Source organism: Mustela putorius, unplaced genomic scaffold (genome assembly GCF_011764305.1).
Source record: "Mustela putorius furo isolate JIRA1106 unplaced genomic scaffold, ASM1176430v1.1 tig00000407_pilon_pilon_pilon, whole genome shotgun sequence".
Classification (NCBI taxonomy): domain Eukaryota; kingdom Metazoa; phylum Chordata; class Mammalia; order Carnivora; family Mustelidae; genus Mustela; species Mustela putorius.
Window position 1 is genome coordinate 13,369,746 of NW_025421373.1, and position 15,909 is coordinate 13,385,654.

Here is a 15,909-nt window from a genome sequence, read left to right on the forward strand (position 1 = left end):
CCCATACGCACCTTAAAACCATGGTACCTCAGCAAATGAGAAGACGTGAGAGTGAAACAAATTTGGAGCCAGCCAGGTCAGTATAAAAGCCTTAGCATTGTAAGTGACAGCCCGCATAAGAAAACGGAGCAATAAATAAGTTCTATACAGACCTACAATTGGCAACTGTAAAACCACCATAATACTACTACTGCCCCTCTATATACTGGATTGCTGAAATTCTATCATTTGTTATTTGCTTTATCAGATATAAGCAGCTTGGGGAAAAACCCTTTCTACTGCCTTTCTCTTGTCTCTAGTGAGGCTAAATGACATGATATGAAATGTGGAGGTCAACATTTTTTACTAGCGAATCACTGTTGTTTCTACAGCAATAGGGGTACAGAAAGTGATTGATCAGACAGCATGTCCAGAAGATAAGAAAGAACGAGAAAGTTAACAGCTGATAAGCACAAGGGCAAAACATGGATATAGGTTTAAGCGACCATGAATGGGGTTAGATAAATACATGAACAGGCATAAGTTTTAAAACCTTGAGAGATGATTCAAGAAATGTCAGTCATCTTTCTCTCTTGTCAGATTAAGCAGGTTAACAAAAATGATTAAAAAATGATATGACTATATTTAATATAATCAGCTCTTACAGTTTAATTATATGAGGATGCCTGAAAAGCTTGAGGTTCTGAATTTCTCTGCGGATTTTTCCTACCACATCAAGGCTTCGAATCTTCTGTCGATTCAGTATCTTCACAGCAACTTTATGCCCAGTCAACTCATGTTTGCCAACTGTAGGAAAAATAATTTTAACAAATTAGTGCCAGACTTGATTAATAACATTTTAGATGTATTCTAAGAGTAGTAATCTCCAAAAATACTGAGCAAATTTAAGTTCCTTTCAGTTCTGCCTGATTTGCCCCTAAATGTTTACATGTCCAAGAGTGATTAAATGGGAGAATACATAGGAAATTGATAATGGTGGTTCTTTCAGAAAGGGAAACTAGAAAACTAACTGAGAAAGAAAAGAGATTTCCCTTTTGCTGTATACCTTTTGTCCTTTTAAATTCTTACTTATTTTTTTAATAATTCTATTATTATTTTAAATTCTTACTTATTTCTTAAGCTATCATACATACAAACTGAACTTCAAAAAAAAAAAAAAACCACACAATTATTTTCTTCTGGTGAACAGGTCTATGGATTTTAACATAAAGAAATTGGTAAAGCCCATTAAAATTAAATACAAACAGTTTCATCATCCCAAAAACTCCCTGATGCTACCAACACACTTCCCCCATCCATAACCTTTTGAACCTTTCAAATTTCCATTCATGAACATGCAGTTTCTATTTTTAAGAACAACAACCAAAAAAAAAGTGATTTTCTTTCAATTTGAATGCTAGGCTCAGATAATTAATGGTGATAACAGAATTTATTCTCCAAAAATTTAGCTTCTATTTGCCTTTTCTCAAGAACCCACCAGAGAATATATATTCTACCAAAAACAGGAAAATAAGCCAAGAACATAATATCCAGTAAAGAAGGGACCCAGTACAGGAGAAAAACTAAGAGAATACCCAATATATGGTAATGAGACAAAGTCCTAGGTAACAGATGTGTAGAAGGCTTAGAGACAACAAATCTGGACAGAAATGTGACAGAGGATCCAAGACAGCTGGGGGAAGGGGAGACTAATAAATTATCTTACAGGTTTGAAAGTATTGTATTGAGAAAGATTTTGACAAAGGCATTTGAAGAAACAGGGACATTCAGCCTTAGGTTCAAAGAAAACTAAACGAATGGAAAAAACAAGGTAATTTAATAACTCCAGGAAAAATTATAAAGAAAATAGTCACAGATTTGGATTGGCAAATAAGTCTTTACATAGTCACAATTATTAAATGCTAAATATGGATTTTTTTAAGTATGATATAATTATATTAGGAGAATGACAGTGTAGAGGAAAAGGTGTAAGAGAACTGAAATCCTTATGTACCACAATAGAAAGTCAACAACAATAAAATCCATCAATAAGAATTAAGAAATAGCTTGTGTGCATGCATAGGTCAATTAGAAATATGGAAGTTAAAAAAAAAAAAAACACCACAACCTAGAGGTAAATACTAGAAGAAAAGAGTTGAGGGTAAAGGTAAGGAATTCTGTTTTATAACTATACCTCTTAGCATTAGTTGACTTTTTGAAATATACATGTATCAAGTTTTGTTTCTGGGTTTTTTGTTTTTTGTTTTTTATTTTCTGTTTTTAAATAAGTGACTTAGGGGATTAGCTTTTTAGGAAGAAAATGTTCTCTTCTAAATTAGGACATAGCTTGTAAGACCAATAGCTGAGAGCTTTCCCTGGCAATCTTTGTAATTACCAGCTGAAAAGCAAAGATAATGATAAATAAGAAATCCCTTCTTAGTTATTTATGTTTGTTATGTACTAAACTGTGTCTCCCCCAAAATTCATATGTTGATACCCTAATCCTGGTCTCAGAATAAGACAGTATTTAGAGACAGGGCCTTTAAAGAAATGACTATTAAAATGAAACAGTTTTGGTAGGTCCTAATCCACCCTGACTCATGATATCCTTCTAAGAGGAAATCTGGACACACGGAGAGACAGCAGGGTACACACAGGAAACTGTGTGAGGACACAGGGAGGAAGCCACAATCAGTGAACTAAAGAGAGGCCTCAGAAGGCACCAACCATACTGAAATCTTGATCTCAAACCTTTAGCCTCCATACTGTGAGAAAATATCTGTTGTTAAAAGCCATTCAATCTGCGGTATTTTGTTATGGAAACCCTTAGCAGATTGATACAATACTTCTTACTATTTCCAAGTAGAAAACTCAACACTGGTATTTTAAACTTACGTTTAAAATATTATTTTACACCAAGAATTTGTCTTTTTTATTCCAATCTAATTAGGCTTTCCCACTTAATCTGGGATTTGGGATGGAGCTGAGCCTGCCCACCCTTTAAAAACCCTCAAGGATTATGAACCACTGCAGGTTTTTAAAGCAGGGGAGCAACAAGATAATTAAATTATCTTTCTAAAAGACAAAAGACTCATTGCTTGCTCCTCACTCACTATGTGCTCTTGATGATTTAACAATAACAAGCATAGAATTATAGAAACTAAAGAGAACTCTACAGAACTTCAGGTCCAATGGTTTTCAACAATTCAACATTTTCCCCCAACAGGCCAACCAAGATAATGAGTGATGGGCTCTTCTGCCCCCCAAGACACCCCCTGCAGTTGAGAGAGGCAAGGGATGGGGTAATTCCTCATTACTTTGAATTTTTTTTAAGCATTTGCTACTTTCCCTAAATGTTTTAATTAATAATATTAAATCCGAGGTTAGATTATACAGATATTTCACATTTGGTGAAAAAACTCTTTGTTAAGTAAGACTCAAAGAAAAGTATTTAAGTCAGAGTAAGTCTGAATCTTTTTCAAAAATATGATTTACCACCTAAGTTTACCTTCCATTTTGTCCAGATTTTTTAACCTGTACAATCCTTCTATAATGCAGATCTTTTCAGAAAATGAGCAAATGTGTAACTGCACCATAGTCAACTCTCAGAATCAAAAACTCACAGAATCAAAAAATTTTTAAACTACTACAATGTGGGGACACCTGAGTGGCTCAGTGGATTAAGCCGCTGCCTTTGGCTCAGGTCAGATCCTGGAGTCCTGGGATTGAGTTCCGCATCAGGCTCCTTGCTCAACAGGGAGCCTGCCTCTCTCTCTGTCTCTGCCTGCCACTCTGCCTGCTTATGCGCTGTCTCTCTCTGTCTCTGTCTCTGACAAATACATAAATAAATAAAATCTTTAAAAATAAATAAATAAAATAAACTACTACAATGTAAATGGAATCTCTAAATTTTCTTATAACCACCATTTGTATAGCTCATCTAATCTCAAAACCATCCATGGCTAAGAATACAGAAGTTTCCTGAAAGAAGACAGATTAAGAATGCACTGGACATACTTCCATCAAAAACTCATTAAAATATACATGAAATCAGTGACAAAGAAAAACCTATAATCATAGCTGAAATGGACTGTGGAAATTAGAAGCACATCCTAATTTCTGATAAGGCTTTCTATAATCTATTATACCAATCAGATGTGATTAACAGCAGTCAACTTGACTGTTAAGCCCCAATTCAGTAAGTATCTTCTTTCTTAGACCTAGTGTACTGCTACCTAAACAACTAGTAATTTAATCTGTCCAACTACCCCCAAAATCTCCAAGCAATGGCTTAGTGGAAACCCTCTCTCATTAACTGAATAGCTGAAACAAGACTGGGAACAGCCACAATACTGGATACTACTGGCAGACTCAGATTTGGAAAGAATATGAAAGCAAAACCCATTTGGGAATGAACTCCAATTCATCACAAATCAACCACAGTCCCCTCTCATATCCCACCCTGCTCAACCTAATTTCAACCCCAATTAACTGTAAGTAACAACTGGGTCTTCTTGGAACTCCAGATGTATATTCTATCATTAACTAATGATAGAATACTATATGCCAGTAATGCTGTCACAGAAAACAGTACTGACCAAAAGCAACCTGGGTCCCTGGGACCATCCTGGCCTCTGAAGATGACCAAAATAACTATAAAGTAAGAAAAAACAAAAAGTTTTTAAAGTACAAAAAACTAAAGCAAAAAGAATACACATTAATAAATGCTCTCCAAGAGCTACATGAATGTTGTAGAAAAAATTAACTATCACAAAGTGATAAGAAATACAGAAGTTATTCAACACCTGGCTAGCCCAATCAGGAGAGCACAGGACTCTTGATCTTGGGGTTTTAAGTTCGAGGCCCACACTGGATGTAGAGATGAGTTAAAAATAAAATCTTTTAAATTAAAAAGAAAGAAAAATACAGAAGTTACAAAATAAGAGCAGAGTATGAAGACTTATACAACAGAACAATTAAAATCATTTAGAAAGCAGTTAAGTTGCAGAAATGTGACAGAAAATTTCATTGAACACATACCAAAATTGAGGCAGAAATTAGCAAGAGAAGGCGGGATGGTGATAGACAAAGAATAGGGAGTCAAGTAAAATTCAACTCTTAAGTAACAGGGAATAGAATATTATTCCACCTGCGAATAATAGACCTCCCGCACAAAAGAAGGCCAAATAAACAAAATGAAATCAGTAACCAAACAACCAAGGTACAACTAGACTTTTTTCTAATATGTAAACATTTCATCAAATTATAAATTAATCAGAAATAGAGGCATATCTTCATTTTTGAAGCAATAGAAATTACAAAAGTATGACTGTATAAATAGTATTCAAATAAAAATTGAACAGTAGCAAGGGAGGGGAAGGTGTCATGACAGCCACTGTAATGAAATCAAATTCTCTGTCTCACATATACACACACACACACTACTAAGTAAGTAAAGAAGCAGGGTATGTGATCGATTTGGTTTTTTGTTAAGGAAAAATTGATATACTAATTCCTTTTTCATGGCTGGTATAACAAAAGAACATTTTAGGGAAATAAAAAGGCAACTGATATCCTAGAATAGCCTTAAGAGCAATATATATTTCTTAAAATATATATTTATATATATCAATATATATTAATATATATTTTAATATATTAATTAAATATATATTTTAATATATGGATTTTTAAGATCTGTAGTTTCCTTACTTAGAATTTAACTTAGAATTAAGTAAATTTTATTTTTAAATTTTTTTTTTTAAGATTTTTATTTATTTATTTGACAGAGAGAAATCACAAGTAGATGGAGAGGCAGGCAGAGAGAGAGAGAGGAAAGCAGGCTCTCTGCTGAGCAGAGAGCCCGATGCGGGACTCGATCCCAGGACTCTGAGATCATGACCCGAGCCGAAGGCAGCGGCTTAACCCACTGAGCCACCCAGGCGCCCCAGAATTAAGTAAATTTTAAAATGTGCATAATTATTGGGCACCTGGGTACCTCAGTCAGTGTCCCACTCTTGGTTTGGCTCAGGTCTTGATTTCACAGGTCCTGAGATCTAGCCGCATGTTCAGCTCCGCACAGGAGACTGCTTGAAGATTTTCTCCTTCTGCCCTTCCCCCCACTCATTCTTTTTTCTCTCTCTCAAGTAAATAAATCTTTTTTTAAATGTGCATAATTATTTTTATTATAGTGTCTTATTTAAGAACAAAGATGGTGGGGCGCCTGGGTGGCTCAGTGGGTTAAGCCGCTGCCTTCGGCTCAGGTCATGATCTCAGCGTCCTGGGATCGAGCCCCGCATCGGGCTCTCTGCTCCACAGGGAGCCTGCTTCCCTTTCTCTCTCTCTCTGCCTGCCTCTCTGTCTACTTGTGATCTCTGTCTGTCAAATAAATAAATAAAATCTTTAAAAAAAAAAAAAGAACAAAGATGGCAAATGACCAAATGACCAATTTCAGAAAACAGTTTAATACATTGCTATTCCAACATAACAGGCTCTCTCATAAGACTATAGAAAATATTTTTATAAATATGAAAAGAGCAAACAAAAATTATATATACAATCTATAGTTTCTAGCTATATTAAAATTTTTTATGACAGTGATAATGTGCTAAAATGAGAAGTTATCCTACAGTGATTTTTTTTCAAATTTTACTTACTGTTTTATATTCTTTACTATTAAAAAATCCCAAAGGGAAGGAAAAAAAAAGTAATGATAGGTGTTTGATTCAACTTTTTCAGAAATAGGGCTAAACACCCCATTCTCCTACATGAGAAGGCAATCTATGTATAAAACATAGACAGAGACCTGGGTTCTTTCCAGTATGAAGGGTATTTATTTAATGTTTGACCTGGGCGAGTTAAATTATGTCAGCCTTCTATTCACTTGTCTGTAAAAATAAGAATACCACATACTCCATATAAAAGTGACTGTAGGGGCGCCTGGGTGGCACAGTGGGTTAAAGCCTCTATCTTCAGCTCAGGTCATGATCCCAGGGTCCTGGGATCGAGCCCCATATCAGGCTCTCTGCTTTAAGGGAGAATCTGCTTCCCCTTCTCTCTCTCTGCCTGCTGTTCTGCCTACTTGTGATCTCTATCAAATAAATAAATAAAATCTTTAAAAAATAGTAAAATAAAAGTGACTGTAAGGAATGCATGAAGTAGGGTTTGTAAAGCACTTTCCATGGTATCTGACATAGTAAATGCTTGATAAATAAATGGTGGCTATCACTGTTTAGAGCTATTTATTTTCCACTGCTCCCATACCTGCCCCCATCCCTATTTAATCAGCCCTAAATTTTCTGCTTTAATCTCTATCTGGCCAATAACCTCAGTTCCTTTATTTGTTGTCCTCATCCTCCTAGATTCAGTAGCATCCCTTTATCTAAGCCCATAATAAGTGCTAAATAATTAATAGCTAAAATTTCTATGCATCTAGCTCCCATTCCCATAAGCTTCAGTTCCACCAACATACCCATCCTCCGCCTCCCATCACATCAATCCTGAGATTTCTAGCTTCCTAAAATCAACCCTTTCATAACTTTGGTTAATTTTCAACATAATATTGCTAAACATACACACTTGGCACCAAGCCTTGATGTTATTTCACCTACTACCTAAAAACTACAGGAACGCTTATTCAGCCATATAAGAGCACCGAGCTAAAAAACAGGCTAATCAGATTTGAATTTAAATCAGATTTTTTAAAAATATAAATCTAGTTGATATATAACACGTAACATAATTAAGATACACAACTGTGTAGTTAATATTCATGACATACCCACTTTATGCCCAAACCTACTGATACTCTAACTAACCCTAGAAGACTGACATTATTAGTAACACTTTACAGTTAATTGAGGAACAGGAAGAGATCCCCGATCATGACTTGAGCCAAAATCAAAGAGTCAGACGCTCAACCAACTGAGCCATCCAGGCTGCCCTACAGTCTTACAATGTTGAAAACAACAATAGACTGAATTGCCCCATACCAGTAAGAAATATTCTAAAAATTCAAACATTGATTAAAGAAATAGTGAGTACCTGTACCTACTATGTGTCTGGCATTGCTACTACAATCTTTTTCCTATATATGAGAAAATTAATTCAGTCTACTAAAAACCTGCCTCATATCAATTTCAATGTTTTAAGACAAGGTACAAAGAACATATTTTATTCATTCTACCAGTTCAATTTAAAAGTTTCTCAAAAATTAAAGTGTTATAAGGGAGAAACCAAGAGTATAAAATCAAAAGCATATAAAATAACAAGTGTAATGGCTTGAATACTGCCCCTGCATCCCAAATTCATGTCCACCAGAACTTAGAATATGCTCTTAATGTGGAAATAGGGTATTTGGATATGTAATCAGTTAAGGATCTGAAGTTCATGAAATCATCCTAGGTTTAGAGTGGGCTCTAGATCTAATGAATGGTATCCTTTTTAAGAAGAGAAGAGAGCACAGATACATCCACAGGAAGCCAAGAGAAGACAAAGGCAGAATCTAGAGTTTTGCTACCACAAGTCAAGGAACACCAAGAGCCACCAAAAGCTGGAGAGGCTAGGAAGACTCTCACTATGAACCTTCAGAGGAAGTGTAACCCTACAAACCCCCTGATTTTAGATTTTTGGCCTTCAGAACTTCAAGAGAATAAATTTCTGTTGTTTGAAGCCACCCAGTTTGTGATACTGTTACTGCAGCCCCAGGAAACATAGTTTTGTTTTGTTTTGTTTCCTAAAATATGATATTCACCATTAAAATTAACAAATTAACAAAAGTAATCTTTTTTGAAAACTGGTTTTCTAATCTGCACTACAAATGCTCCAAGAATTCTTAAATGGAACACGCTGTACATAATGACTGGGAAATGTACATAATGACTGGGAAACAAGCAAATGTTCACCTTGTATGAGCATCAGTTACTCCCCTGTGCCCTCACACGGTGACATCTGTGGGAGTTAGCTGGATAGGACTTCTTGCTCCTAGGCTATTACGTTCCACAGTTTTCTGCATTTTGAAGTTGTGTCTCATCCTTCACAGCCTATCAGGAGTCAACTTTTAAGCCCCCTCTCCAATGTTCTAATTCAGGAATTCAAATTTTCTATGGGCTAGAAAAATCATAAAACTATAACTGTTACAATGAATTTTAAGAATTATGCTCTACAGGGGCGCCTGGGTGGCTCAGTAGGTTAAGCCTCTCCCTTCCGCTCAGGTCATGATTTCAGGTCCTGGGATCGAGCCCCGCATCGGGCTCTCTGCTAAGCAGAAAGCATGCTTCCTCCTCTCTCTCTCTGCCTGCCTCTCTCCCTACTTGTGATCTCTGTCAAATAAATAAAAATAATGTGCTATGGTGAGTGGTGTGAAGTGTGTAAACCTGGTGATTCACAGACCTGTACCCCTGGGGCGAATAATACATTATATGTTTATAATTAATAAACAAATGAATAAATATAAAATCTTTAAAAAAAAAAAAAAAAGAATTATGTTCTATAGAATACTAGGACTGAAGCCTCTACACAGAAAAAGATTTTGTCAGCAAGGAAGTCTGGGAAAGGATGTATGCTCTCCCTTTTGGAAACCCACTACACATATTAACACAATAATGGCTCTGGACTGCCTAGTAAAGAAACCTATTAAACATTTTTAACCTGTCTTACTTGGATACAGACTCTTCCCTTCAAGGTTTTCAAATAATGTCCCAACACTGATGGCTCAAATATTTTCTCTTTCAGAGTAGGCAATAGCCCTCTGGATATCATCTTTCTCCCTCTTTCTTCCCAGGAAAATCTTGGCAATTTAAAGCTGTCATATGATAATCTGTTCTTTTCCTTAATTATAGCAACAGATATTTTGCCTTGAACCCAATTACCAACAAACTTCAATATCAGAACTTCAGTAACAATACTTTTGAAAATGGGATTTTATATGATCACATTTGACCCTCACAACAAACCTATGATATAGGTAATTACAAAGCTCTAAGAGATTATGTAATTTGATGCAGTAAAGCTATTAAGTGATCAAGCTGGGATAGGCCTTCTGGCGTCAAGTCTTATGACCTACCTACTCTACCACACCATCAATATGCAGGGGTGGGCAGGGGAGCTAGGCCCAATATCAAACCCCAAACCCTGAAGTCTTCTCAAAACTAAGCAAAGGATTCTCCATATATTAATCTCAGTTGCAGCCAAATTAATTGCTGCTCCACAGTCAATCAATCAGTAACAAGTGCACCTTGTCAGGAATATGCATTAAGAGAACCACCCCCCTTTCCAAAGCTCAAACCTTTACTCTTCAGACTGTTACTGTTTTACAGTACTGCTAAGATACTGGGGTTTTTGTTTTTGTTTTTTTAAAGATTTTATTTATTTGAGAGAGAGGGAGAAAGAGAGAGTATGAGTCAGGGCAGGGGCAGAGAGAGAGAGGGACAGACTGAGTCCTAACCAGGCTCCACAACCAGTGTGGAGCCCAACGTGTGACTCCATCTCACGACCCTGAGATCATGACCTGAGCTGATATCTTAACCAACTAAGCCACCCACGTGCCCCTATGAGATTGTTTTCGAACAAAAGAGAAAACAGGTATTTCTGTCATGGAACACTTACAGGTCACTCATAGCAAAGGCTACCAAAATTTACAATGTCTCCCTCACAAGAGCAGTGAATTAGTCACCCTCCAACTAACAGCATATTAGTGCTTTCTTTTTTTTTTTTTAATTATTTATTTATTTATTTATTTGACAGAGATCACAAGCAGGCAGAGGCAGGCCAAGAGAGGGAAGCAGCAGGCTCCCCGCAGGCTCCCCGCTGAGCAGAGCGCCCCATGCAGAGATGCAGAGCTGGATCCCAGGACCCTGAGATCATGATCTGAGCCAAAGGCAGAGGCTTTAACCCACTGAGCCACCCTGGCGCCCCTAATTTTATATATTCTTTTGAATACATAATACCTGCACTGCACAATTAAATGGTACAAAAAGATGGGCAGTGAAATAGCCCCCTGCTACCTAGCTCCCCCGCTCTGAACTAATGTGTTTCATGTGTATCTTTAAAGGGTCACTCCATGCACGTGCAAGTAGTTACACTTAAAAACCTTCCTTGCCCCTACTTTTATACACAAATGTGTATAAAATGTGTATACTAGACACATTTGTTCTACTACCCCCTTATTCTTCCCCTTAAAAATACACCTTGGAAATTGCTTCCTAAATTATATAAAGTCTCTTGTTTTTTTTCTTAATGTTTGCAATGTATATCATTGCATGGATAACGATAATTTAACTATTGTCCTACTAGAAACGTTTTTTCTAACCTTTGTATTTATAAACAATATGGCAATGAATAACTCATTATTTCATACCAGTATATCTATAGGATAAATTCCTAGAGTCTAAATTACTGGGTTAACTTTAATAAATACTGTCACACTTTATAGAGGTGGCAACATCGTACTCTCACTAGCAATGTCCGGGCGTTTTCCATGATTTTAAAATTTATATAAATAACATGAGAGTAGTCTACTTCTTTGGTTTTTGTGGCCTAAACTTCATTCCCACTCTAAACTTGAGATAGATATAGATATAAATATAGATATATAGATATTTTCCCACCTTAAATAATTTTTTTTTTATTTTATTTATTTATTTGACACAGAGAGAGAGATCATAAGCGGGCAGACAGGCAGGCAGAGAGAGAGGAGGAAGCAGGCTCCCTGCTGAGCAGAGAGCCTGATGTGGGGCTCGATCCCAGGACCTGAGATCATGACCTGAGCCGAAGGCAGAGGCTTTAACCCACTGAGCCACCCAGGCGCCCCAAGAATTTTTTTTTTTTAAGTAAGCTCTACCAGTGTGGGGTCTTGAACTCATGACCCAAGATCAAGAGTTGCATGCTTTACTGCCTAAGCCAGCCAGGAACCACCCCTTAAAGAAATTTTTAAGTAATTTCTACTATGATTGATTCACAAAGAGATTAGTCACCTATTTACCTGAAATTGTAGTTTTATGTAGAAAAATACTCACCAACTTAATAAATAGGTTGTAATGTATAAACAACTCATTTGCTGAAGACCACCTATACCACTAAAGAGACCGTCTTCTCTTCTCTTGGAAAACTTAATAAAAACTGCCATTTTAATTTACTGCAATAGTAACATGAGACTCTGTTCATCCATGCTTTTATAACTGCTGTACCTGGGGAAAGGCAAGTGGACCCTACAAGGAAGTAGAGACTAACACCTTGATAACCAAAGGGGGGGGGGAGACAATTTGGGAATAATAAAAGGTAATTCAAACATAATCCCAAACCCAACCCCAGTTGCCTGTTTAAACTTTCCCCTCACAATAAGTTGCCAAATGACTTTTTCAGCCTGTAATAGGGAACAAAATAATCACTGTGAATTTATAGTCCCCTTTGCCCCCCAAATTAAATTTCCTCTAAGCATGTAATATCATATTGCGAATTTTCTGCATATATCATATCTTCTATTAGATTCCTTTTCTGTGTTAAATTTACCAACATGTAACTAATTTTAAAAGCTCTATCTACTAGGGGCGCCTGGGTGGCTCAGTGGGTTAAGCCGCTGTCTTTGGCTCAGGTCATGATCTCAGGGTCCTGGGATCGAGTCCCGCATCGGGCTCTCTGCTCAGCGGGGAGCCTGCTTCCCTCTCTCTCTCTCTCTCTCCCTGCCTCTCCATCTACTTGTGATCTCTCTCTGTCAAATAAATAAATAAAATCTTAAAAAAAAAAAAAAAAAGCTCTACCTACTCCAAATTATCTCTACTGAAGTATCTGGCTAATCATACCACTGATAAGAATTCTTGTCAAATTAAGGCTATCACCACTGTAAGAGCTGTTTCTGCCTGCTCACTGAACATCTAATTTCTCTCGCCTAACAATTAATACCCATTCTGTATAGGTATTTATCTACATGAAGTACTTCAGAAGAAAATGCCCCCACCACACACACAAATTCAACAGTGGGCCATATTCCACCAAGAGAAATGCTATCTCCCTTGCTAGTGCACAAGCCTGAACCAAATAGCACATGGCATCCCTGGCCCCAGGGACTGGATGAGCCAGTGAGACTCAAGAGAGTTATGCTGAAGTTTCCAAACTTTGGAGAGAGAACCACAGAAAGTAAGGTTCTTAGCTAGGGTGAGTTGGATTTTCTATTACCATACATGGAGCAAAAAGCATCCCAACTGTTTAACAACTTAAAAATGCACTGGTTGAGGATTTTGAGCAATATCAACGAATGTATTTGCGAACAAATTTAACCCTATCTATGAAACCTGATTCTTTGATGACTATTGACTTTTCTATAATTTAGAGAGTTGACTTTTGACAGTATTTAACACTTCAAGAGAGGCATGTGTGGAAGAATAAGGTTAGGGAACACCATTCACTGAAAGGATTCATGTCACAGCCACATCACAGTTCAAATCCAGAAAATGAAAAACTCCCTCTTGCTTTCCCATCTGCCATGCCAAAAGCCACTGAGCAAATAAGAAAATGAGACCTGACTTTGCACAGGTCTTTATTAGAAGGATGAGCATCGTAATCCAAGCAGAACCCTGGAAGGAGTGAGTGTTTCAAGACTGTCATCACTATTAGGGGGCATTAATGAGCATTTCTTACAAATACTGTAAACTAAATGCAGTTTGTAATTGCTAACAAGTAAAGAGACAACATAGCCAAAAATAAATAATTTTGAGGGTACAGAGACATCTTACTGGCCTAATACAGACCCACCCTGATGGCTCTTATTACCCTATTCTGGCATTTGCTTCTTACTTTCTTAGATTGTTGGCCTTGCTGATTTTCATAAGAAGGCTTAGGCAGTTGCTTCCCTGTGGGCTATACAGCAATTTTCCAGTTCTATGACTCAGAAAGAGCAAGAGAAGGAAGGGTTCTCCTCTTCCATCCCTAGATAAAATCAGAAAATGTTTATTTAGCTCCGGTAAAGCAAGGCTCAGTTAGTTAATTCACTGTACAGGCTTTCACAACTTTTTTTTTTCTTTCAAGTCAAATATTTACCAAGAGCTTAGTGTATGCAATTCATAGTTTATTATATATCCAAAGCCAATGAATGAATTACATTTATCAGTTCCATGCTCCCTTTCTCTACATCCCTAATAACAAAGTCAAATATTTTAAAGAAAAAATACTTATGCCTCACAAAGTTTGCAATTAAACTTTTTGTGCCAGAATTGGTGGACTGGTGATCAGGTTTGTTATTCCCAGAATATTGTGCTGAAACACAAGGGTAAGAGAATTCCCACTTTCCTTTAAAAAAAAAAAAAAAAGTTCAAATGATGTGCACTCAATTATTAAAACAAATATCCTGAGAAAGTAAATGGAAACGAACTGCATTAATGAGCTAATAAATACTATCTGGAGGCAACATCTGCACTACCTACCAGGTTTGGCACACAGAGTCTGCAAAACTGATAATTCAGAAACACTGAAGGCACAGAGTCTGCATTCAGAACATAAACCATGCATCGCAAATACAATTAACTGCTCCGAAAAAAAATTAGTCATCCTTCCCAACGAGATGGCCCTTTTTAAAAAATTCTGTAAGCTACCCCCAAAGCAAGCCTACTTTTGGGGGGAGGTGGGAAGGGGGGACACATTTCACACTTGAGAATCAGCCCAGGCAGGTAAGTCGAGAACATCCCAAAGAGGACGGAAATACGGACAATACGGAGAACTGCCAGGAAAGCGATGGGCTGGCTCTGAGCCGAGGGAGCACAGCCCCAGCGAACAAGAAGCCCTGTCCCCAGGGCTCCGGGCCGAGACCCCGGCGCACCCCCCTCCCAGCTCTACGAGCGCGCCGCGCAGCCCTACACTGCCCCACCTGGGAAAGTTCGCACCTCCGCATCCCCGCCCCTCGCACCAGCGAGCCCCTCGCACCGCGGCGCCGTCGCCATGGCGACCGGTCCCCACCCCCACCCGGCCGGAGAGGGTCGCGCCGCAGTCCCGCGGTGGCCTCTGACTCCGCTCCCGCCGGAGTCAGGACAGGGGTTGCAGAGCCCGGGAGAGGAGGAACGCCGGGGCGGGGGAGGATGAAGGGGTGCGAAAGGCGGAAGTCACCCGGACCGCGGGCTGGATCCGACCCTTGCCCCGAGGGGTCCTCACCCTTCACTTTGCCGAAGGTGCCGACCCCCAGCGTGTCCCCCAGGATGTAGTGGCCGATCTTCACCCGCCCGTCGTGTTTCTGCTTCTCGGCTGTCGCCATCTTTCTCCAGGAACTGAGTCTGCGCATGGCGCCGCGGGAGGGGGCGGAGGGGGCGGGCAGGGCCGCGCCGGGGGCGGGCAGGGAGGGGGGTGGGGACGCGGGAGGGCAGCCGTGCCGCCGAGCCGCCGCCCAGCGCCGCCCGCCGGGTCCCTGCCGCGGGCTGTCCGGCGCAGACGCTCCCCCTGGCGGGGCGGGCAGGGGTCGCTGGGAGGGCCACCGGTACTCCCCTTCTCGCGCGGCTCCGCTTCGGCCTGGGGCGCCCGCCCACCTGCGCGCCGGAGAGGGCTTCCTGAACTGCAGAGGAGGGCGGCAGCCCTTCGGCCGCTGTCCTCTGTGGCCGAGTTCTGCCCGCGGCGATCTCCCCGAATCGTTCCTGGTGGGGAGGGGTTCCGCTCTCCTTGCGATTCCGAGGGGATAGATGGGCACTGGGGAAGCCCACGCGGGCGAGGCAGCTGTGTGGCTGGTTACTAGTGCGGCGTGAATTGAGACATGGCAGGGGACACCGCCCTGCCACAATGTTCTAACCTCTTCATTTTTTCTGTGCGGATGGAATCTAAAAGCCACGGAGAGTTGTCACTTGCATCTTCGATGGAGTTTCCCCTTTTTCTACCCACCGTCCTGGTTCTTTGTTGTTGTTACTTTGAACCAGTAAGTTGCTACTGGGCACCTCGACAGCTTTCCTCCTTCTGGATGCT

General features: G+C 39.4%; 1 protein-coding gene across 4 annotated transcripts in view; it reads right to left on the bottom strand.

Annotated features, from left to right (window-relative positions):
• The window catches only part of PRKAA1 (protein kinase AMP-activated catalytic subunit alpha 1), a 33,138-nt gene extending 17,869 nt beyond the window's left edge, over window positions 1–15,269 (bottom strand). For 2 of the 4 annotated variants that reach the window (XM_045079505.1, XM_045079504.1), the window contains exons 1-2: window positions 15,115–15,269; window positions 645–786 (exon numbers count right to left, since the gene is read on the bottom strand). In XM_045079505.1, the coding sequence (XP_044935440.1) occupies window positions 645–786; window positions 15,115–15,241 (269 nt within the window). In that variant the 5' untranslated portion in view covers window positions 15,242–15,269. Of the gene's footprint in view, window positions 1–644; window positions 787–13,767; window positions 13,900–15,114 lie in introns of those variants that run through there. The other 2 variants (XM_045079506.1, XM_045079507.1) reach the window with 2 other exon arrangements.
• Window positions 15,270–15,909: the final 640 nt, after the last annotated feature.